Source organism: Oncorhynchus kisutch, linkage group LG11 (assembly GCF_002021735.2).
Source record: "Oncorhynchus kisutch isolate 150728-3 linkage group LG11, Okis_V2, whole genome shotgun sequence".
In the NCBI taxonomy this organism is placed as follows: Eukaryota; Metazoa; Chordata; class Actinopteri; order Salmoniformes; family Salmonidae; genus Oncorhynchus; species Oncorhynchus kisutch.
In genome coordinates, this window is record NC_034184.2 from 10,381,973 (window position 1) to 10,406,230 (window position 24,258).

Genomic DNA, 24,258 nt, shown 5'->3' on the forward strand with positions numbered 1-24,258 from the left:
GTTCCAGACGTGTACATGTTGAAACAGGCTGTCTCGGTGTCCTCAATGTCCAGTATTCTGAGTTTCCACCCTGAATTAAACCCTCTCTCCTGACAGAGGGGTAGTGTGTTCTTATGGCCCTGTGCTGTGCCAGGGGACTGGTCGGTGTGGAAGATGAGGTTGTTTCGCAAATAGTGTCTCTGGATATTCCTTTTGGAGCTTCTATTTGTACTTTTTACATACAGGATAATTTTTAAATTCTGGGGTGAACTGAACTTTGATTGCCTCTGCGTAGGGGTGTGGCCTCTGCATAGGGGTGTGGCCTCTGCATAGGGGTGTGGCCTCTGCATAGGGGTGTGGCCTCTGCGTAGGGATGTGGCCTCTGCATAGGGGTGTGGCCTCTGCATAGGGGTGTGGCCTCTGCGTAGGGGTGTGGCCTCTGCGTAGGGGTGTGGCCTCTGCGTAGGGGTGTGGCCTCTGTATAGGGGTGTGGCCTCTGCATAAGGGTGTGGCCTCTGCATAGGGGTGTGGCCTCTGCATAGGGGTGTGGCCTCTGCATAGGGGTGTGGCCTCTGCATAGGGGTGTGGCCTCTGCATAGGGATGTGGCCTCTGTGTAGGGGTGTGGCCTCTGCATAGGAGTGTGAGGCCTGTTCATTTGGGTTGAGGAGGCTTTGGTGATCTGCTGCCATTGTTGTATTCAAGGGAATTCACACCTCTCACTTCACACCTCCGTGTAAATTGAAGTTGCTGCCGGGATGTCTGTCCTAACTAAGCATTTGAGCCTTCATATAGTAAAATACCGTATCTTCTAGTAAAATCTCTAGAGATTATTGTAACATCGTTCAATTAATTCTCGGCCTGGGAAGTAGCTACAGATTGGAAATCTACTCAATCAGTTATAGGTTGGGCGGTATTTAGGTTTTTGCTGTGCTTTTTCTGCTGGTTGCTGGTTAGTCCTTAGCAGTCTTTACCTGCTGGTTGTTGTGTTGCTGGGTAGTCCTTGGCAGTCTTTACCTGCTGGTTGTTGTGTTGCTGGGTAGTCCTTGGCAGTCTTTACCTGCTGGTTGTTGTGTTGCTGGGTAGTCCTTGGCAGTCTTTACCTGCTGGTTGTTGTGTTGCTGGGTAGTCCTTGGCAGTCTTTACCTGCTGGTTGTTGTGTTGCTGGGTAGTCCTTGGCAGTCTTTACCTGCTGGTTGTTGTGTTGCTGGGTAGTCCTTGGCAGTCTTTACCTGCTGGTTGTTGTGTTGCTGGGTAGTCCTTGGCAGTCTTTACCTGCTGGTTGTTGTGTTTTTAGGTTGTCCTTGGCAGTCTTTACCTGCTGGTTGCTGGGTAGTCCTTGGCAGTCTTTATCTCCTGGTTGTTGTGTTGCTGGGTAGCCCTTAGCAGTCTTTACCTGCTGGTTGTTGTGTTGCTGGGTAGCCCTTAGCAGTCTTTATCTCCTGGTTGTTGTGTTGCTGGGTTGTCCTTGGCAGTCTTTACCTGCTGGTTGTTGTGTTGCTGGGTAGTCCTTAGCATTCTTTATCTCCTGGTTGTTGTGTTGCTGGGTGGTCCTTGGCGGTCTTTACCTGCTGGTTGTTGTGTTGCTGGGTAGTCCTTGGCAGTCTTTACCTGCTGGTTGTTGTGTTGCTGGGTAGTCCTTGGCAGTCTTTACCTACTGGTTGTTGTGTTGCTAGGTAGTCCTTGGCAGTCTTTACCTGCTGGTTGTTGTGTTGCTGGGTCGTCCTTAGCAGTCTTTACCTGCTGGTTGTTGTGTTGCTGGGTAGTCCTTGGCAGTCTTTACCTACTGGTTGTTGTGTTGCTGGGTAGTCCTTGGCAGTCTTTACCTGCTGGTTGTTGTGTTGCTGGGTAGTCCTTGGCAGTCTTTACCTGCTGGTTGTTGTGTTTTTAGGTAGTCCTTGGCAGTCTTTACCTGCTGGTTGCTGGGTAGTCCTTAGCAGTCTTTATCTCCTGGTTGTTGTGTTGCTGGGTAGCCCTTAGCAGTCTTTACCTGCTGGTTGTTGTGTTGCTGGGTAGCCCTTAGCAGTCTTTATCTCCTGGTTGTTGTGTTGCTGGGTAGACCTTGGCGGTCTTTACCTGCTGGTTGTTGTGTTGCTGGGTAGTCCTTGGCAGTCTTTACCTGCTGGTTGTTGTGTTGCTGGGTAGTCCTTGGCAGTCTTTACCTGCTGGTTGTTCTGTTGCTGGGTAGTCCTTGGCAGTCTTTACCTGCTGGTTGTTGTGTTGCTGGGTAGTCCTTGGCAGTCTTTACCTGCTGGTTGTTGTGTTGCTGGGTAGTCCTTGGCAGGCTTTAGCAGTAAAAATCCTTTCCAAGTGTTTCTGTCCAAATTCAGGTTGCACGTTTGAGTTCCGTTACGTCTGTGTCTGTCTGTGTCCTCAAGACCTTTATATTGAGTTCCTTTAACACCATCTCTCTTTCTCTGTGTCTGTGTCCTCAAGACCTTTATATTGAGTTCCTTTAACACCATCTTTCTTTCTCTGTGTTTGTGTCCTTAAGACCTTTATATTGAGTTCCTTTAACACCATCTCTCTTTCTCTGTGTCTGTGTCCTCAAGACCTTTATATTGAGTTCCTTTAACACCATCTCTCTTTCTCTGTGTTTGTGTCCTTAAGACCTTTATATTCACAGATGGGGAGGATCAGGAGCTGAGGAGGAGAGCAGGTAAGACAATACACTTTTCCAAAGGTGGACAATGGAAGTACAAATGGGAGAGCAATTATTGTGTCACTGTACCTTTGTGATTGATGTTCTTAGAGAGGCTCATAATATGTTATCAGGGATATGTGTATTTGATACTCCATTATAACTGTCTCAACACCCTTTCTTATTCTCTCTGTCAGGGGCTAACGTCATCAACACCAACTGTTCAGCAGCACACACACGGCAGGCCCTGTGCTGTAAGATGTCTGTGGAATACGACAAGTTCATCGAGTCACAGAGGAAGTGAGTGTTCAGTCACACTTTACCTTACTGCCTGTGTAACCGGTGGGATTTGAACACAGGTCTCCCACGGGAGAAACCCAGGTCTTGACCATAACACCAAGAGGAAATTGGTGACACTGATTTTGATCTCGCAGGCGAGGCTACCTCATTACGTGACCATGAGTAGCCATGTCTGCTACACCTGTTATTCCCCATCACATTACATGCTAAGAACTTAACTATAGATTAAGTCATTTATTATAATTGGCCAATAAGAAGCCAATTCAGAAGAAGTTCATGTTTACTCCTGCCTTGATCAGAGACCTAACGAAGTCCCACTTGCTCTGTGTTTAAAGCCCATTGCAGTCAAAACATGATTTTCCTGTATTTTATATTTATTGTATTTCCATACTATGAGGTTGGAATAATACTGTTGAATTGTAAAATGATGAGCTGTTTGAAAAGACCACCTGAAGTTTCAGCTTGTTTTGGAGAGATGGAGTTTTGGCCTGATTGGTGACATTCCAGGCAGTAGATTAGTTAATAGACCAATAAAAAGAGTTCCAAAGATCTCTGCCAATGTATTTATTTAGGCAAGTCAGTTAAGAACAAATTCTTGTTTTCAATGACGGCCTAGGAACAGTGCATTGTTCAGGGGCAGAACGACAGATTTGTACCTTGTCAGCTCGGGGATTCGATCAAGCAACCTTTCGGTTACTGGCCCAATGCTCTAACCACTAGGCTACCTGCCATCAATAACAACTTCAGTTTTCCTCTCCCCACTCTGACCACTTACAGACAGTCCTAGCAACATTCTGGCTTGAGAAATGGCTCCTTGGTAAGAATCTATTCTTGTTTCCTTTTGACGATTTGAATTGAAAACAATCACAGTAAGATTTTATACTGGGAAATGGCTGCATTGGACCTTTAATCCTGCTGCCTTTGTCAAGAGTACTGAGCCCCCTCAGTTTCAGTAGACTGTAAAGAAATACGTCTCTTTCTTTAATGCTGAGAAAAGGCCTATTTTCAGTTTGGACACACCTACTCATTCCAGGGTTTTTCTTTATTTCGACTATTTTCTACCTTGTAGAATAATAGTGAAGACATCAGAACTATGAAATAACACATATGGAATCATGTAGTAACAAAAAAAATGTTAAGCAAATCAAAATGTATTTCTTCAAAGTAGCCACCCGTTGCCTTGATGACAGCTTTGCCCACTCTTGGCATTCTCTCAACCAGCTTTATGAGGTAGTCACCTGCAATGCATTTCAATTAACAGGTGTGCCTTGATAAGAGTTAATTTGTGGATTTTCTTTACTTCTCAATGCGTTTGAGCCAATCAGTTGTGTTGTGACGAGGTAGGGTTAGAATACAGACGAAAGCCCTATTTGGTAAAATACCAAGTCCATATTATGGCAAGAACAGCTCAAACAAGCAAAGAGAAATGACAGTCCATCATTACTTTAAGACATGAAGGTCAGTCAATCTGCAAAATTTGAACAAATTTGAAAGTTTCTTCAAGTGCAAACACAAAAACCATCAAGCACTATGATGAAACTGGCTCTCATGAGGACCGCCACAGGAAAGGAAGACCCAGACTTACCTCTGCTGCATAGGATAAGTTCATTAGAGTTACCAGCCTCAGAAATTGCAGCCCAAATAAATGCTTCACAGAGTTCAAGTAACAGACACATCTCAACATCAACTGTTCAGAGGAGAGTGTGTGAATCAGGCCTTCATGGTTGAATTGCTGCAAAGAAACCACTACTAAAGGACACCAATAATAAGAAGAGACTTGCTTGGGCCAAGAAACATGAGCAATGGACATTAGAACGGTGGAAATCTGTCCTTTGGTCTGATGAGTCTAAATGTGAGATTTTTGGTTCTAACCACTGTTACTTTGTGAGACGCAGAGTACGGATGATGTCCACATGTGTGGTTCCCATCATGAAGCATGGAGGAGGTGGTGTGATGGTGTGGGGTTGCTTTGCTGGTGACACTGTCTGTGATTATATTAAGAATTCAAAACACACTTCACCAGCATGGCTACCACAGCATTCTGCAGCGACACGCCATCCCATCTTGTTTGCGCTTAGTGGGACTATAATTTGTTTTTCAACAGGACAATGACCCAACACACCTCCAGGCTGTGAAGAGCTATTTGACCAAGAAGGAGAGTGATGGAGTGCTGCATCAGATGACCTGGCCTCCACAATAACCTGACCTCAACCCAATTGAGATGGTTTGGGATGAGTTGGACCGCAGAGTGAAGGAAAAGCAGCCAAGTGCTCAGCATATCAAATGAAATGTGGGAACTCCAAGACTGTTGGAAAAGCATTAAAGGTAAAGCTGGTTGAGAGAATGCCGAGAGTGTCCAAAGCTGTCAAAGGCAAAGGATGGCTGGCTACTTTGAAGAATCTCAAATATAAAATATATTTTTATTCAACACTTTTTTGGTTACTCCATGATTTCAATTATGTTATTTAATAGGGTTTGTCTTCACTATTATTCTAAACTGTACAAAATAGCAAAAATAAAGAAAAACCCTTGAATGAGTTGGTGTTTCCAAACCTTTGACTGGTACTGTATATAGAAAAGTATGTGGACACCCCTTCAAATTAGTTGATTTGGATATTTCAGCCAGATCCGTTGCTGACAGGTGTATAAAATAGAGCACACAGCCATGCAATCTCCATTGACAAACATTGGCAGTAGAATGGCCATACTGAGGAGCTCAGTGATTTTCAACATGGCACCATCATAGGATGCCACCTTTCTAACAAGTCAGTTCGTCAAATTTCTGCCCTGCTAGAGCTGACCCGGTCAACTGTACGTGCTGTTATTGTGAAGTGGAAACGTCTAGGAGCAACAACGGATCAGCCGCATTTGTCTGTCCTCAGTTGCAACACTCTACTGCGTTCCAAACTGCTTCTGGAAGCAGCGTCAGCACAATAATTGTTTGTTAGCAGCTTCATGAAATGGGTTTCAATGGCCGTGCAGCTGCACACAAGCCTAAGTTCACCATGCGCAATGCCAAGCGTCAGCTGGAGTGATGTAAAGCTTGACGCCATTGGATTCTGGAGCAGTGGAAACTGGGTTTAGCGGATGACAGGAGAACACTACCTGCCCCAATGCATAGTGCCAACTGTAGAGTTTGGTGGAGGAGGAATAATGGTCTGGGGCTGTTTTTCGTGGTTTGGACTAGGCCCCTTAGTTCCAGTGAAGGGAAATGTTAACGCTATAGCATACAATGACATTCTAGACTATTCTGTGCTGTTCTAGACTTCCAACTTTGTGACAACAGTTTGGGGAAGGCCCTTTCCTGTTTCAGCATGACAATGCAATGCGAGGTCCATACAAATAGGTGTGGAAGAACTTTACCCGCACAGAGCCCTGACCTCAACCCCGTCAAACACCTTTAGGATGAATTGTAACACCGACTGTGAGCCAGGCCCAATCACCCAACATCCGTGCTCTAATGATCTTTTGGCTGAATGGAAGTCCCCGCAGCAATGTTTTACAATCTAGTGGAAAGCCTTCCCAGAAGAGTGGAGGCTGTTATAGAAGCAAAGGGGGGGACTAACCATATTAATGCCCATGATTTTGCAATGAGATGTTCGACAAACAGGTGTCCACATACTTTTGGTCATGTAGTGTATATCTTAGATTCTCTGTGTGGTTGGTTAAGGAGGTCAACAAATTAATAGGACTATATGTCTCCACATACCTCTGCTAATCACAGGCATTATTTGAAAACATGGACACATTTCTTCCAGTCCCATGTCCTGTATTTGTTACTTGATGAACACCATCAACAACTTCTCAGTAACACTTGTATAACTGTTTATGTAATAGCTTGCATCTACCCCCCCCCCCCCCCCCCCCCCCCCCCCCCCAGGTGGTTCTGCCATATGGATGATGATAACTATGTGATTGTACCCAGTCTGCTGAAGCTGCTGTCCTCCTACCACCATACGCAGGATGTTTATCTGGGCCGGCCCAGCCTCGACCACCCCATAGAGGCCGCAGAGAGGGTCAAGAGTGACGGATCTGTGAGTACATCCAGTGTCAGTCTGTTTGTCTCTTTCTCCATCTGTCGTTCGGTCTATACCTCCCTTCCTGTCTCTCTCTAACCCTCTCTCGTTCTCTCGAACCCTCTCTTGTTCTCTCTGACCCTTGTTTTCTTCTCCCAGGTGTCAGTGAAGTTCTGGTTTGCTACAGGAGGAGCAGGGTTCTGTATCAGTCGTGGTCTGGCCCTCAAGATGAGTCCATGGGCTAGGTGAGTTTTAACAGTTCAACGTTTTTCCATGTTCTTCAGATGCACATATTATTGTGGCTGTTCAAGGTTAATTAAATGTAAAGGCAAAAATGTAGATTTCCGCCTAAATAGACACACTCAAAAGTAACTGCTTTTAATGAGCAGTTAAATAAGGACATGCATTGAACTTGGTATCACACCTGATAAGGACATGGTCAGAACATAGGAATGGCACAGTTCAGATCACACAAGATCAAGCACACACAAAGTAACTGTTTTTTAGTGTGATCTTTCATGGACAAGCTGTAAGTAGATGATTGATGAATAGAGTTGGAAACTCATCAGATGCCTTCCACAACAAGTCAAACACTTCTGGGAAACAAATGTGATTTATAGAAACAACAGCTCTAACTTTACAGATGTTTTAGTAAGAGGTATAAAAACAACATTTCTACAATATCAACTTCTTCCAAACATTGTGGTGGTGTCAGGGAACATCCAAGTGTCCTTTCAACCTCCCAAACATCATCATCCTCTCTATGGGGAATAAAATGCAGGAAAATAATAGGATCAATATTGCACTTGACAAATTTGACAAAAGTGCATTATTCTAATATAAAAGCAATATACTAAAAGATAAACTGTGTTACACATTCCCTGCTGGTGACTTGTGGCATCTCAGAGACTAACTCTAAATGTCTAACTTCTTCAGTAGGCTCCCCTCCCCACTGGACATAGCTGGCCAGGGGGATTGTATACTGTCCCTTCACAACTGGCCAGGTGAGTGCAGCAAGCTCACCTCTGTCCACAAAGCATTTCTGAGTAGGAGTGCTGATCTAGGAGCAGTTTAGCTTTTTCGATCATAATGAATAAGATTATTTGGACACTGTCTGGAAAGTGCCTCAGACAGAGGTGTGAAACACATGCAGGCACAATGCAAATAGTGGGGAGGGGGGCAAGGCTGAGTAGTATTTTTGTTTTCAGCCATCAATAATGTGTTGTTTTTGTTCACTCTGGGTGGGCCTGGCAGGGACTGGCTCCCCAGTGGGTGGGCACAGTACTCCCCTGCCTCCTAGTGGAAAACTAATTTGAATTATATTGCACAAACAGGACACAGTTACATAGGCCTATACTGTGTGTAGGCTATACATACAGTTCAAAACACCAAAAAGCAGACCATAACAAAACAACATGACTGTTATGTAAAAGCCATATACTAGCATATACAAAGCAAACAGTGGGACACAGGTAGCCTACCTTTAGAAACAAAGTAGCAAAGGCCATGATCATTTGGTTACACAGAATATATCCAACTTTTAGCAGCCTAGAAGGCCAGCATCCCGGAGTCGCCTCTTCACTGTTGGCATTGAGACTGGTGTTTTGTGGGTACTATTTATGAAGCTGCCAGTTGAGGACTTGAGGCATATGTTTCTCAAATTAGACAGTCTAATGTACTTGTCCTCTTGCTCAGTTGTGCACTGGGGCCTCCCATTCCTCTTTCTATTCTGGTTAGGGCCAGTTTGCGCTGTTCTGTGAAGGGAGTAGTACACAGCGTTGTACGAGATCTTCAGTTTCTTGGCAATTTCTTGCATGGAATAGCCTTCCTTTCTCAGAACAAGAATAGACTGAGTTTCAGAAGAAAGGTTTTTGTTTCTGACCATTTTGAGCCTGTAATCGAACCCACAAATGCTGATGCTCCAGATACTCAACTAGTCTAAAGAAGGCAAGTTTTATTGCTTCTTTAATCAGAACAACAGTTTTCAGCTGTGCTAACATAATTGCAAAAGGGTTTTCTAATGATCAATTAGCCTTTTAAAATTATAAACTTGGATTAGCTAACACAACATGCCATTGGAACACAGGAGTGATGGTTGCTGATAATGGGCCTCTGTACGCCTATGTAGATATTCCATAAAAAAAATCTGCCGTTTCCAGTTACAATAGTCATTTTGCGGCGGCAGGTAGCCTAGTGGTTAGAGCGTTGGACTTGTAACCGAAAGGTCACAAGATGGAATCCCCGAGCTGACAAGGTAAAAATCTGTCGTTCTGCCCCTGAACAAGGCAGTTAACCCACTGTTCCTAGGCCATCATTGAAAATAAGAATTTGTTCTTAACTGACTTGCCCAGTTAAATAAAGGTAAAATAAAAAATTATACAAATTTACAAAATTAGCAATGTGTACACTGTATTTCTGACCAATTTGAGAATGCTGTTCATCGACTACAGCTCGGCATTCAACACCATAGTACCCTCCAAGCTCGTCATCAAGCTCGAGACCCTGGGTCTCGACCCCGCCCTGTGCAACTGGGTACTGGACTTCCTGACGGGCCGCCCCCAGGTGGTGAGGGTAGGCAACAACATCTCCACCCCTCTGATCCTCAACACTGGGGCCCCACAAGGGTGCGTTCTGAGCCCTCTCCTGTACTCCCTGTTTACCCACGACTGCGTGGCCACGCACGCCTCCAACTCAATCATCAAGTTTGCGGACGACACAACAGTGGTAGGCTTGATTACCAACAACGACGAGACGGCCTACAGGGAGGAGGTGAGGGCCCTCAGAGTGTGGTGTCAGGAAAATAACCTCACACTCAACGTCAACAAAACTAAGGAGATGATTGTGGACTTCAGGAAACAGCAGAGGGAACACCCCCCTATCCACATCGATGGAACAGTAGTGGAGAGGGTAGCAAGTTTTAAGTTCCTTGGCATACACATCACAGACAAACTGAATTTGTCCACTCACACAGACAGCATCGTGAAGAAGGCGCAGCAGCGCCTCTTCAACCTCAGGAGGCTGAAGAAATTCGGCTTGTCACCAAAAGCACTCACAAACTTCTACAGATGCACAATCGAGAGCATCCTGGCGGGGTGTATCACCGCCTGGTATGGCAACTGCACCGCCCTCAACCGTAAGGCTATCCAGAGGGTAGTGAGGTCTGCACAACGCATCACCGGGGGCAAACTACCTGCCCTCCAGGACACCTACACCACCCGATGCTACAGGAAGGCCATAAAGATCATCAAGGACATCAACCACCCGAGCCACTGCCTGTTCACCCCGCTGTCATCCAGAAGGCGAGGTCAGTACAGGTGCATCAATGCTGGGACCGAGAGACTGAAAAACAGCTTCTATCTCAAGGCCATCAGACTGTTAAACAGCCACCACTAACATTGAGTGGCTGCTGCCAACACACTGTCAATGACACTGACTCAACTCCAGCCACTTTAATAATGGGAATTGATGGGAAATTATGTAAATATATCACTAGCCACTTTAAACAATGCTACCTTATATAATGTTACTTACCCTACATTATTCATCTCATATGCATATGTATATACTGTACTCTATATCATCGACTGCATCCTTATGTAATACATGTATCACTAGCCACTTTAACTATGCCACTTTGTTTACATACTCATCTCATATGTTATACTGTACTCGATATCATCTACTGTATCTTGCCTATGCTGCGTTGTACCATCACTCATTCATATATCCTTATGTACATATTCCTTATCCCCTTACACTGTGTATAAGACAGCAGTTTTTTTGGAATTGTTAGTTAGATTACTTGTTCGTTATTACTGCATTGTCGGAACTAGAAGCACAAGCATTTCGCTACACTCGCATTAACATCTGCTAACCATGTGTATGTGACAAATAAAATTTGATTTGATTTGATTTATTTTAATGGACAAAAAACTTTTCTTTCAAAAACAAGGACATTTCTAAGTGACCCCAAACTTGTGAGCAGTAGTGTATATAAAATATGTAAGTACTTTGGAATGATAGACAGAATATAGGATACACAGGACTGGACACAGCTATACTGTAAATACAAAGAACAAGACCACAACTATATAAAACATACTAAATACATATAGTATAGAAAGTTTACAAAATAATTTACCTACAGATATTAAACGGGATCCAATACTTCTCGAAAACATTTTTCTCAGCCGAGTCAGTCATCTTGGTCCTCGGCATCTGTGTTTGACTCCCAAAACATTTCCTCCAAAGCCTCTTTCTCGGTATACCTGGTTTTGTCATATTTTTACCCCCCTGTTGGGTAGTTTCCAACTGTTGCATTCATTAGAATTGTTGTTAAAACCGTTGCTACATATACTGTAGAGATACAGTACACATGAAAAGACCTCGGGAATCGATAGAACATCACTCAGAGATACACTAATACGAGAACATTCAAAATGGGGGAATCTTTCCTTTAAGCTATTATGCCAAACTGTTTTGAGCAGTTCACTCACTACCTCTTCTTCTCTCTCCTTTCTTTTCCTCTCATCCTCTCCCCTCCTCCTCCCCCCAGTCTGGGCAACTTCATCAGCACGGCGGAGAAGATCCGTCTCCCTGACGACTGCACCATGGGTTACATCATCGAGGCGCTGCTGGAGGTGACACTGACACACACACACCTCTTCCACTCCCACCTGGAGAACCTGCAGAGGCTTCCCACAGACACCGTGCTGGAGCAGGTAGGGGTGGGGAGGAGAGAAATAGAGGGAGACTGAGAGAGAAAGAAATACAACAGATCCCAATTGTTTTCAGCCATCAAAGAAAAACTGTGTGTCTGTGTCTAGGTCACTTTGAGCTACGGGGGTTTTGAGAACAGGAGGAATGTGATCAGCATTGGAGGAGCCTTCTCTCTGGTGGAGGACCCGTCACGGTAAACAGACAAACATTCTCCCAACATCCATCCAACATTTACCCAACATTGTCAGGCACTAGAAAATGACATGACACTGGTTTGCTTAACCTCTGCTGAATTGTGAGTGACATGTAAATGGTTATCCCCTCTCTCTCCACCAACACTTTTCTTTGTCTTACCATTTCCCTCTCTCCCCCCCTCCGTATCCCCTCTCTCTACTTCCATCTGCCCTCTCTCGCTCTTTCTCCCTCCCCTCAATATCTCTCTCCCTCAATCTCTTTCTGCCTCCATCTCTCCTCTCTCCCTCCGTCTGCCCTCTCTGTCTCGCTCTCTAGGTTTAAGACTGTCCACTGCCTCCTCTACCCAGAGACTGACTGGTGTCCTAGTATGGGTCACCATTGATGACCACTACAGTACAGCATATCTACAATAATTCCTACCGGCCTGGTTGACTGGTGTCCTAGTATGGGTCACCATTGATGACCACTACAGTACAGCATATCTACAATACTAGCTATATCATTGCCATGGCAAAATTATGACAAGGCCAAACAGGTTCACTGGCACCCAGGCTAACCCTACAGAACCACTTCACTCAGATCAAATGGCTAGACGTCTGTGGGTCTTTGAGAGGACATGAGGCGAGAGAAGATGAGGTAACTGGAGTGAGGATCGCTTTGGTCATGGTGGGATGATGAAGAAACACCCCACTATTCTTTATTATCACTAGTGTACCCTCCAGTCGATGCAGGAAGTTGCCACTGTTGGCTGTTGCCATAGCGATGATTCACCACTCATTGCTTTTGTTGTAGCTTTGAATCCCAAACATACTATTGTGGTCCAGATATACAGTGGGGCAAAAAAGTATTTAGTCAGCCACCAATTGTGCAAGTTCTCCCACTTAAAAAGATGAGAGAGGCCTGTAATTTTCATCATAGGTAGACTTCAACTATGACAGACAAAATTAGAAACTAAATCCAGAAAATCACATTGTAGGATTTTTTATGAATTTATTTGCAAATTATGGTGGAAAATAAGTATTTGGTCACCTACAAACAAGCAAGATTTCTGGCTCTCACAGACCTGTAACTTCTTTTTTAAGAGGCTCCTCTGTCCTCTACTCGTTACCAGTATTAATGGCACCTGTTTGAACTTGTTATCAGTATAAAAGACACCTGTCCACAACCTCAAACAGTCACACTCCAAACTCCACTATGGCCAAGACCAAAGAGCTGTCAAAGGACACCAGAAACAAAATTGTAGACCTGCACCAGGCGGGGAAGACTGAATCTGCAATAGGTAAGCAGCTTGGTTTGAAGAAACCAACTGTGGGAGCAATTATTAGGAAATGGAAGACATACAAGACCACTGATAATCTCCCTCGATCTGGGGCTCCACGCAAGATCTCACCCCGTGGGGTCAAAATGATCACAAGAACGGTGAGCAAAAATCCCAGAACCACACGGGGGGACCTAGTGAATGACCTGCAGAGAGCTGGGACCAAAGTAACAAAGCCTACCATCAGTAACACACTACGCCGCCAGGGACTCAAATCCTGCAGTGCCAGACGTGTCCCCCTGCTTAAGCCAGTACATGTCCAGGCCCGTCTGAAGTTTGCTAGAGAGTATTTGGATGATCCAGAAGAAGATTGGGAGAATGTCATATGGTCAGATTAAACCAAAATATAACTTTTTGGTAAAAATTCAACTCGTCGTGTTTGGAGGACAAAGAATGCTTAGTTGCATCCAAAGAACACCATACCTACTGTGAAGCATGGGGGTGGAAACATCATGCTTTGGGGCTGTTTTTCTGCAAAGGGACCAGGACGACTGATCCGTGTAAAGGAAAGAATGAATGGGGCCATGTATCGTGAGATTTTGAGTAAAACCTCCTTCCATCAGCAAGGGCATTGAAGATGAAACATGGCTGGGTCTTTCATCATGACAATGATCCCAAACACACCGCCCGGGCAACGAAGGAATGGCTTCGTAAGAAGCATTTCAAGGTCCTGGAGTGGCCTAGCTAGTCTCCAGATCTAAACCCCATAGAAAATCTTTGGCGTGAGTTGAAAGTCTGTGTTGCCCAGCAACAGCCCCAAAACATCACTGCTCTAGAGGAGATCTGCAAGGAGGAATGGGCCAAAATACCAGCAACAGTGTGTGAAAACCTTGTGAAGACTTACAGAAAACGTTTGACCTCTGTCATTGCCAACAAAGGGTATATAACAAAGTATTGAGAAACTTTTGTTATTGACCAAATACTTATTTTCCACCATATTTTGCTAATAAATTCATTAAAAATCCTACAATGTGATTTTCTCAATTTCTCATTTTGTCTGTCATAGTTGAAGTGTACCTATGATGAATATTACAGGCCTCATCATTTTAAGTGGGAGAACTTGCACAATTGATGGCTGACTAAATACCTTTTTGCCCCACTGTATCTTTGAAGAAATATGAATGTATTTAGATGAAAAGGTACCTTAAGATGCTGAACATGGTGAAATGTAAATGTATTTGCTTTTAGGTCCCAAAAATGTACTGGACTGGTGTTTTATTATGAGGGCTGATGACCAGAAATCATCAGAGGTGAATATCTGATATCAGTGTTACAATAAGTAATGCCTGAGAGCCGTTTGTGATTGTTTAACGGAGTCAAGAACGTAGCGTAAGCTCTCTCCACAGCTTGCTTGAAATGATCCTTTTGTATAGGTCAAATGTGTGTTTGCAAGCAGAGGATCACTAGTCCCCTGGTATGGGGACAGGGACAGTGGAGGAAGCCATACTGTTAGCAGCATATTGAGGTTCACTTTAGACAACCCTTGATGTGCCCCTCATGTCCGAAAGTTAATTTCTTACCAGAAGAGGTTTCAAACTGGTGTCTGTACATGTGTGTGTGCAACCTAACTACTCAGTCAGAATGATTTTAACGTCTTATAGCCAAAGATGATGCCAGTGCCTTATGTTTCAGTCAACTAGACTTTGGAAATGCACATGACAAATGTTTTAAAGGAATGAAACTGTGATCATACTGTATGAATAAAAATGTGTGCACCCCACACACACACACACACACACACACAGCCCTGCACTAACCAAAACAGACTCTGAACATGAGCACACTATTTTAAAGATCATTCATGAGATATTTGTTGTTGCCTCTAAGTGTTTCCCACAATGCATGTTACAAGTTATTTCTCTGTCAAAAAGACAGGTTTTGCACTCATCTCAATTCCTGTGTATAATATTTCTGTGTATTAAAAGTTACGGTAGTGTTGTAATGTGTGAGCTTGAGCTGGAAGTACATGTCTTTTCCTGATGGCTCCCGCTCTCCCTTTTTGCACAAAAACACTAGAATCCAAAACCAGAATCTCTTTCCCCGCTGCAGGTCAGTGTCAGAGAGGGAGATAGTCTGACTCAGACTCCAGTCAGGATGTGATTTTTCCTAATCTTTTGTCCTCCTTTTTACCGTTGATGTATTATTTTGTTTTGTGTTGAATAAAGCACGTTTTGCAGCATTACAAAACAACACCACTACTCTCTCGTCCCTTTGCTTCAGATTCATAGTTGTTTTTATTATAATTATTAAGACAATCTCAAGTACATACACAGTGATGCACAACAGGACAGTGGAACAATGCTGGCGTACTTACTGTTCTTATTACAGAAAGAACTAATGAAAGAGGCAGATCTGTTTGAGGTAGCATAATCAGCTTGGTTCTCACCGTTTGGAACAATATGTTCTTGGCCCATGAAGTTTGTCAGTGAGCTAATCCAGTGTTTCCCAACTCCCCAACAGTACACATTCACATTTTAGCTCTGACAAACACATGATTCCACTTGTCAACTAACCATCAAGCCTTACCTCTATACATATCTACCTCTATCACTCCAATATCCCTGCACATTGTAAATATGGTACTGGAACTGACCCTGTTTATAGTATGCTTACTTACTCTCTCATGTTCTTATTTTTTTTATTGTGTTTTTGTTTTGCCTTATGTAATTTTTTGTATTACATTTATTAAATACTGCATTGTTGGGTTTAGCGCTTGAAAGAAAGGCATTGCACTGTACTTGTGCATGTGACATTGAAACTTGATTCAACTCATTGAGGGATTCAAGTGTGTTTGTCCAGGGCGACAACAAAAATGTGTGTTGTTGGGGGTTCTTGAGAACTGGAGTTGGGAAAAACTGAGTTAATGCATTGAGGCCTATGTAATGTTTGACTGGAACATAATTGTCCAGATGGCATTAGATTTATGCCTGATTACGTCACACTCCACTTTACCCTATCACAAACTGCCATCAATACAACCTCATTTTCAGCAGAGTGGAACGATTACTCTGAGATAATTGCTTTATGCACTGGGGTAGTAATTTCTCTCTCACGAGCTATGATTCCATCCAATTGACGACAGATTTTCATGTGAATATTCTAAAATCGGCATAAAGAAATATGCACATTTTCCCACCAGAGATGTTTACATCAAATTGACTTGCTGCGGGGAAAGGTTTGTGCGTGATGAGGTAGTGCACATAAAAATACATTTAGCAGTTACACGTGTACCGAATAAAAAAATACAAGTAAAATTGGCTTCCGTTGTATTTTCTATGGTTTTCTCTCAAAAAATGTTGCGTTCTATAGCGAGTGCGCCCACTCTGGTATTGACACATGCACTCTTGCCAACAGCGGAGTCTAACGTGGAGGACTAAACACCATATCATTTTGTGACTTCCAAATGTACTTTTATGATGGTTAGTATATCAATAATTGCACATTAATACATTTCCACATAATTAATTTGACAGAAAAAAAGATCCCATCATGTCGAACAAACAAATGATCTGTCTGCATTTTCTTACGAGATGTCGCCAAGCCAATATATGACGCTGCTGTTATGTATATCTGAATGTGATACTATATAGTACTATTGAGCCAAGTTAAGCATAAAGCCTTTATAATCAACATTACCTTGCTCTTGTATAGACTAAACATCATACAAAACATGGTGTCAGAGCCACATAGGTATATCCTTGACGAATCAAAATATCAAAACAACACAGGGATAAATGCACAGTAGGAAGGGACGTGCCAACTAGCTACAAAAAATGACAACGACAACAGTGGTTTACCCAGTAATTCCAGTACCAGAGCCTATGGGCATGAAAGGCGATACATACAATAACTGGACATTCTTTCCAGCGCAAAGGGAAAACTATGAGATAGCTGCCAGTCTGGACAAAAAGGAATACAAAGTCTGCATAGTAACTCTGCTAACTGTGATGGGAAAGGAATGACATCTCTTACAGCGGCATCTTCATATGCCCGAAGCAGAGAAAACTGACCCGGTAAAAATGAAAGAGGCGCTACAGAAACAGTTTGAGCCATCCAGGAACGTGATTTAATGCTTGTCAACAAAGTCAGTGTGAAACATCAGAGCAGTACATTGCAACATCTGAGGAAGCTAGCAGACGATGTTTTGCGCATTACAAGAGGAACTAGTTCGTGACAGGCTTATCATAGGCACTAAAGATAAAGTTGCACGATTGCGAATGTTCAGAGAATCGACACTCACACGGAACAAAACCATTTACGTGTAGTTCAAGTGAAATAGCACAAAGGCAAATCAGGAAAATTGGTGGAGGTGAACCAGAGACTGTACATTATACCTCCTGTGAGCAACATTCAGAATCAAAACGCCAAACATATAACAGACAGAGTTTACAGGAGATAAACAAAAATAGAATGCCAAATGACTTGGCATGTTATTGCTGTGCCCAGCAAATGGTGTCACCTGTAAATCATGTGGCAAACAAAACCACTTAGCCAGAATGTGTAAACAAGCACAACACAAACCTCAACTCAATCTATTAGAGGAAGAATGAGTCAGATGACTAAACAACAGATGAAAAGTCTCACAGGATAATTCTGTGGAAGACAAGGCAGAAAAATGGTTCATTAACTTTAAGCTAGCTCCACTCAGTGATGAGCCATTGACATTTGACCCCAGCCATACAATTACATGTCAACTAGACACAGGATCAACAATGAATGTCATCAACTATGGGGACCTCCAGCGAGTCATGCACGATAACAATCCAGTTCTCCTACCCAGGAAATCTCCACTCAAACTATATGACGGCACACTGATAAAGCCAACAGGAGAACGCAATCTCAAAGCAGATCATGATGTAAAAAATGTAACATCAAATTTCAGGTCATGGAGACATCCCAGCTTCCTCTGCTGTCAGCTGACACGTGTGAAAGTCTCAACCTACTACATGTGAACCACAGCCATGTGTTACATCACGTCGACACCCCAAGCACCACATCCACTGAGGTCATCATGACAACTGAGGAGATCATCTCCAAGTACAAGGAAGTGTTCGATGGGCTCGGCTGCCTTCCTGGAGAGCTACACCTAGAAGTAGACAGTGCAGCCTGTCTTATGCAGCAGGTACCAAGACATACCTATTTCACTGAAGGAAAGGATCACAAAGGCCATACATTCAATGGACAATGCAGACATCATCACGAAAGTCAGAGACAACACCGTGGATCACCAACATGGTTGTCATTGAAAAACATGATAAACCATGAATATGTATGACCCACAGTGCACTCAACAAAGCCTTAATGAGATTGCACATCCAGTTCAAAGCTAATTATATTTGTCACATGCGACGAATACAACAGGTACAGGTACCTTACTGTGAAATGCTTACTTACAAGCCCATAACCAACAATGCAGTTCAAGAAATAGAGTTACGAAAATATTTACCAAATAAGATAAAGTAAAAAATGTTATAAAAAGTACCACAATAAAATAACATAACAATAACAAGGCTATATAGGGGGTACAGGTACTGAGTCAATGTGCAGGTTAGTCAAGGTAATTTATACATGTAGGTAGGAGTAAAGTGACTATGCTTAAATAATAAACAGAGAGTAGCAGCAGTGTAAAAACAAAGGGGGGTCAATGTAAATAGTCCTGGTGGCCATTTGATTAATTGTTCGGCAGTCTTATAGCTTGGGGGTAGAAGCTGTTAAGGAGCCTTTTGGACCAAGACTTGGCGCTCTGGTACTGCTTGCTGTGCGGTATCAGAGAGAACAGTCTATGACTTGGGTGACTGGAGTCTTTGACACATTTTTGGGCCTTCCTCTGATACTGTCTAGTATATCCTATACATTTGTAGTCGGAAGTTTATAATACACTTAGGTTGGAGTCATTAAAACTCACACATTTCTTGTTAACAATCTATAGTTTTGGCAAGTCGGTTAGGACATCTACTTCATCTACTTCAAATCAATCAGATTTGTGAACATGGTCCCTAGCTGTGTGTTGCCGCTTTCCATGTTGTCTATAGCTTGTGAGGTGTGGAAACACTTTGTTGCTTTTATGAATTTTGTCTTGCTGCTTTTTGTTCTATGTTGCTATGTCTGTATGCTATGTCATGCTTGTCCTATGTTGCTATTGTCTATATTGTAATTGTTTTTAATAACCTAACCAGGGACTGCAGTTGAAAATTAGCCGGCTGGCTAAAACCGGCACTTTTACTGAAACGTTGATGTGCACTGTCCCTGTAAAAAATCAAATAAACTCAAACTCAAACTTTGTGCATGACACAAGAAATGTTTCCAACAATTGTTTACAGACAGATTATTTCATACTGTATCACAATTCCAGTGGGTCAGAAGTTTACATACACTAAATTGACTGTGCCTTTAAACAGCTTGGAAAATTCTTTAGAAGCATGGCTTTAGAAGCTTCTGATAGGCTAATTAACATAATTTGAGTCAATTGGAAGTGTACCTGTGGATGTATTTCAAGGCCTATCTTCAAACTCAGTGCCTCTTTGCTTGACATTATGGGGAAAATCAAAAGAAATCAGCCAAGACCTGAAGGTACCACGTACAACAATCTTACGCAAGTATAAACACCGTGGGACCACGCAACCGTCATACCGCTCAGGAAGGAGATGTGTTCTGTCTCCTAGAGATGAATGTACTTTAGTGCGAAAAGTGCAAATCAATCACAGAACAACAGCAAAGGACCTTGTGAAGATGCTGGAGGAAACGGGTACAAAAGTATCTATATCCACAGTAAAACGAGTCCTATATCGACATAATCTGAAAGGCCGCACAGCAAGGAAGAAGCCATTGCTCCAAAACCGCCATACAAAAGTCAGACTATGGTTTGTAACTGCACATGAGGACAAAGATCATACTTTTTGGAGAAATGTCCTCTGGTCTGATGAAACATAAATAGAACTGTTTGGCCTTAATGACCATTGTTATGTTTGGAGGAAAAAGGGGGAGGCTTGCAAGCCGAAGAACACTATCCCAACCGTGAAGCACGGGGGTGGCAGCATCATGTTGTGGGGGTGCTTTGATGCAGGAGGGACTGGTGTACGTCACAAAATAGATGGCATCATGAGGGGGGAACATTATGCAGATTTATTGAAGCAACATCTCAAGACATCAGACATCAGGAAGTTAAAGCTTGGTTGCAAATGGGTCTTCCAAATGGACAATGACCCCAAGCATACTTCCAAAGTTGTGGCAAAATGGCTTAAGGACAACAAAGTCAAGGTATTGGAGTGGCCATCTGAAAGCCCTGACCTCAATCCTATAGAAAATGTATGGGCAGAACTGAAAAAGGAATGGGTCAAAATTCACCCAACTTATTGTTTGGAAGCTTGTTGAAGGCTACCCAAAACGTTTGACCCAAGTTAAACAATTTAAAGGCAATGCTACCAAATATGAATTGAGTGTATGTAAACTTCTGACCCACTGGGAATGTGCTGAAATAAAGAAAAGCTGAAATAAATCATTCTCTCTACAATTATTCTGACATTTCACATTCTTAAAATAAAGTGGTGATCCTAACCGACCTAAAACAGGGATTTTTACTTGGATAAAATGTCAGGAATTGTGAAAAACTGAGTTTAAATGTATTTGGCTAAGGTGCATGTAAACTTCCGACTTCAACTGTTGGTCCTGGATGGCAGGAAGTCATGCCCTCTTCACGATTGTCTTGATGTATTTGGACCATGATAGTTTGTGATGTGAATACCAAGGAACTTGAAACTCTCGACCCGCTCCACTATAGCCCCATCGATGTTAATGGGGGCCTGTTCGGCCCTCCTTTTCCTGTAGTCCACAATCATCTCCTTTGTCTTGCTCATATTGAGGGAGAAGTTGTTGTCCTGGCACCACACTGCCAGATCTCTGACTTCCTCCCTATAGGCTGTCTCATCATTGTCGGTGATCAGGCCTACCACTGTTGTATCGTCAACAAACGTAATGATGGTATTGGAGTCGTGCTTGGCCACTCAGTCATGGGTGAACAGGGAGTACAGGAGGGGACTAAGCATGCACCCCCGTAGGGACCCGTTGTTGAGGATCAGTGTGCCAGATGTGTTGTTGCCTACCCTTACCACCTAGTGGTGGCCCGTCAGGAGGTCCATGATCCAGTTGCAGAGGGAGGTATTTAGTCCCAGGGTCCTTAGCTTAGTGATGAGCTTTGTGGACACTATGGTGTTGAACGCTGAGCTGTAGTTAATGAACAACGTTCTCACATAGGTGTTCCTTGTGTCCAGGTGAGAAAGGGCAGTATGGAGTGCGATTGAGATTGCATCATCTGTGAATCTGTTGGGGCGGTATAAGAATTGGAGTGGGTCTAGGGTTTCCGGGATGATAGTGTTGATGTGAGCCATGACCAGCCTTTCAAAGCATTTCATGGCTACCAACGTGAGTACTACAGGGCGGTAGTCATTTAGGCAGGTTACCTTCGTATTCTTGGGCACGGAGACTATGGTGGTCTGCTTGAAACATTTAGGTATTACAGACTCGGTCAGGGAGAGGTTGAAAATTTCAGTGAAGACACTTGCCAGTTGGTACGCGCATGCTCTGAGTACACGCACTGGTAATTTGTCTGGCTCCGCAGCCTTGTGAATGTTGAGCAGTTTAAAGGTCTTACAACGGCTACGGAGAGCGTTATCACGCAGTCGTCCTGAATAGTTGGTGCTGTTATGCATGCTTCAGTGTTGCTTGCCTCAAAGTGAGCATAAAATATGTTTCGCTCGTCTGGTAGGCTCGCATCACTGGGCAGCTTGCGGCTCGGCTTCCCTTTGTAGTCCGTAATAGTTTGCAAGCCCTGCCACATCCGACGAGCGTCAGAGCTGGAGCAGTAGGATTCATCTTAGTCCTGTATTGACACTTCGTCTGTTTGATTGTTCGTCTGAGGGCATATCGGGATTTCCTACAAGTGTCTGGATTAGTGTCCCGCTCCTTGAAAGCGGCAGCTCTAGCCTTTAGCTCAGTGCGGATGTAATCCATGGCTTCTGGTTGGGATATGTACGTACGGTCGCTATGGGGATGCCCACAATAGAAGAGATTCTACCAGAGATATCAAATCAAATTGTATTTGTCACATGCGCCGAATACAACAGTGAAATGCTTACTTACAAGCCCTTAACCAACAATGCAGTTGTAAGACAAAAATACCCCCAAAAAGAATAAGAAATCAAAGTAACAAATAATTAAGTAGCAGCATGTTGCTTTGAACATGTTGGTATTACAGACTCAGACAGGGTCCAACGCAAGGGTATTCTCAGTACTCGATGCCAAAGATGGATATTGACAAGTCAAACTTGATTAAGTGAGCAGCTATTTAAAACATTTCTGGACACCTATAGGAAGGTATAGATGGCTGAGAATGCCATTTGGAATCAAGCCAGCAGCTGGAGAATACCAGCGCAAACAGTGTGAAGAACTACAGGGACTTAAAGGAGTGAATGTGATCACAGATGCCATTCTACCCTATAGATGTGGTGACACACACGAAGAAGCGATGGCAGATCATGACAGAAACCTCACAGCGCTCCTTCAGAGAGCAAGAGATGTCTACCTGAAGCTGAACAAAAATAAACTCTTGTTAAAGCTACCTAGTGTGACATACATGGGTCATCTTCTCACAACAGAGGGCCTTTGTCATGACCCAGAGAAAATAACAGCCAGTCGGAGCATGGGTACACCGTTCTGCAAAGTTCATGCCCTGCCTATCTGATGTGTGTGAGCCGCTTAGAAGACTAACAAGGACATTGAATCAACATGGCTACCACAGCATGACGCAGCAGTTGAGACTACCAAACAGTTAGTCACACAACACCCAGTGCTCAAATACTGCGATCTGAATGATGCAGTTATACTGCAGTGTGATGCCAGTTAGACAGGTTTGGGGGCAGCCCTTCTACAAAAAGGACAACCTGTTGCATTTGCCTTCAGAGCATTGACTCAGACAGAACAAAGATATGCACAGATTGAGAAAGAATATCTCTCCATTTTTTACATGTGATAGGTTTGACCAGTACCTGCATGGCAGAGAGTTCATCACAATACACAGCATGCGACAATTTTTAAGAAATCCCTACTCACATCACCTAAGCGACTGCAGAGAATGCTGCTAAGATACCAACACCACACGCAATACAAACTTGGCAAAGAACTACATGTAGCTGACTTCCTGTCCAGTACAGCTTAATCAACCACAGAGCACAGACAAATGCAAACACCAGCCACAGTCTGCACTATGAGTCTTTTTTATTTTATTTAACTAGGCAAGTCAGTTAAGAACACATTCTTATTTACAATGACAGCCTAGGAACAGCCTTGGCAAAGGCAGAAAGACAGATTTCTACCTTGTCAGCTCAGGGATTCGATCTTGCAACCTTTCGGGTTACTAGTCCAACGCTCTAACCACTAGGCTACCCTGCCGCCCCAGTCTAGCCTCAACAGATCTGGAACAAGTGGGTCACACCAGTGATGTCAACATCTCAACTAAGACAATGGAGTCAATCAAAGCACACTGTTCCCAGGATCCACTGTTTCAGGCTCTATACTCACAAATCAACAACGGCTGGCCTGGAACCAAACAGGCTGTGAGTCACACACTGAAACGGACGTACAAAGAGGAGCTCATCGTAGAAAGGAAACAGGGTCTTCATCCCTAACATATTACGTGCTGACTTTCTACACAAAATACACTCTGGCCACTCAGGCATAGAGGCCAGTCTCAGAATGCTATTTTCTGGCCATTGATTACGGAGGACATAAAGATCTTTATCAGCATATGCGCAACATGCAACTCCATCCAGAAGAGACAACAAAAGGAGACACTCATCCCCCACCAAATCCTTCCCCTCCCATGGTCCAAGATCGGGATGGACTTTCTTACAGTCAACAAAAGCAACCACCTCATCATGGTCGATTATTACTCAGACTACTGGGAGCTCGACGAGCTGACTGACACCACATCAGACACCATCATTGAATGCTGCAAAAAGCAGTTCAGCAGACATGGCGTTGTCCACATGGTCGTTTCTGATAATGGCCAATCCTCCAGAATGGACTGAAACATTTGCTG

The 24,258-nt window shown here is 43.5% G+C and overlaps 1 protein-coding gene across 2 annotated transcripts in view; it reads left to right on the plus strand.

Annotated features, from left to right (window-relative positions):
* Positions 1-12,746, plus strand: part of LOC109900061 (beta-1,3-N-acetylglucosaminyltransferase radical fringe) — a 33,163-nt gene extending 20,417 nt beyond the window's left edge. For both annotated transcript variants that reach the window (XM_031835249.1, XM_020495785.2), the window contains exons 3-9: positions 2,588-2,636; positions 2,816-2,918; positions 6,799-6,952; positions 7,094-7,179; positions 11,490-11,655; positions 11,761-11,846; positions 12,164-12,746. In XM_031835249.1, coding sequence (XP_031691109.1) covers positions 2,588-2,636; positions 2,816-2,918; positions 6,799-6,952; positions 7,094-7,179; positions 11,490-11,655; positions 11,761-11,846; positions 12,164-12,230 — 711 coding nt within the window. In that variant the 3' untranslated portion in view covers positions 12,231-12,746. The remainder of the gene's footprint in view (positions 1-2,587; positions 2,637-2,815; positions 2,919-6,798; positions 6,953-7,093; positions 7,180-11,489; positions 11,656-11,760; positions 11,847-12,163) is intronic.
* The last annotated feature ends 11,512 nt before the right edge of the window (positions 12,747-24,258 follow it).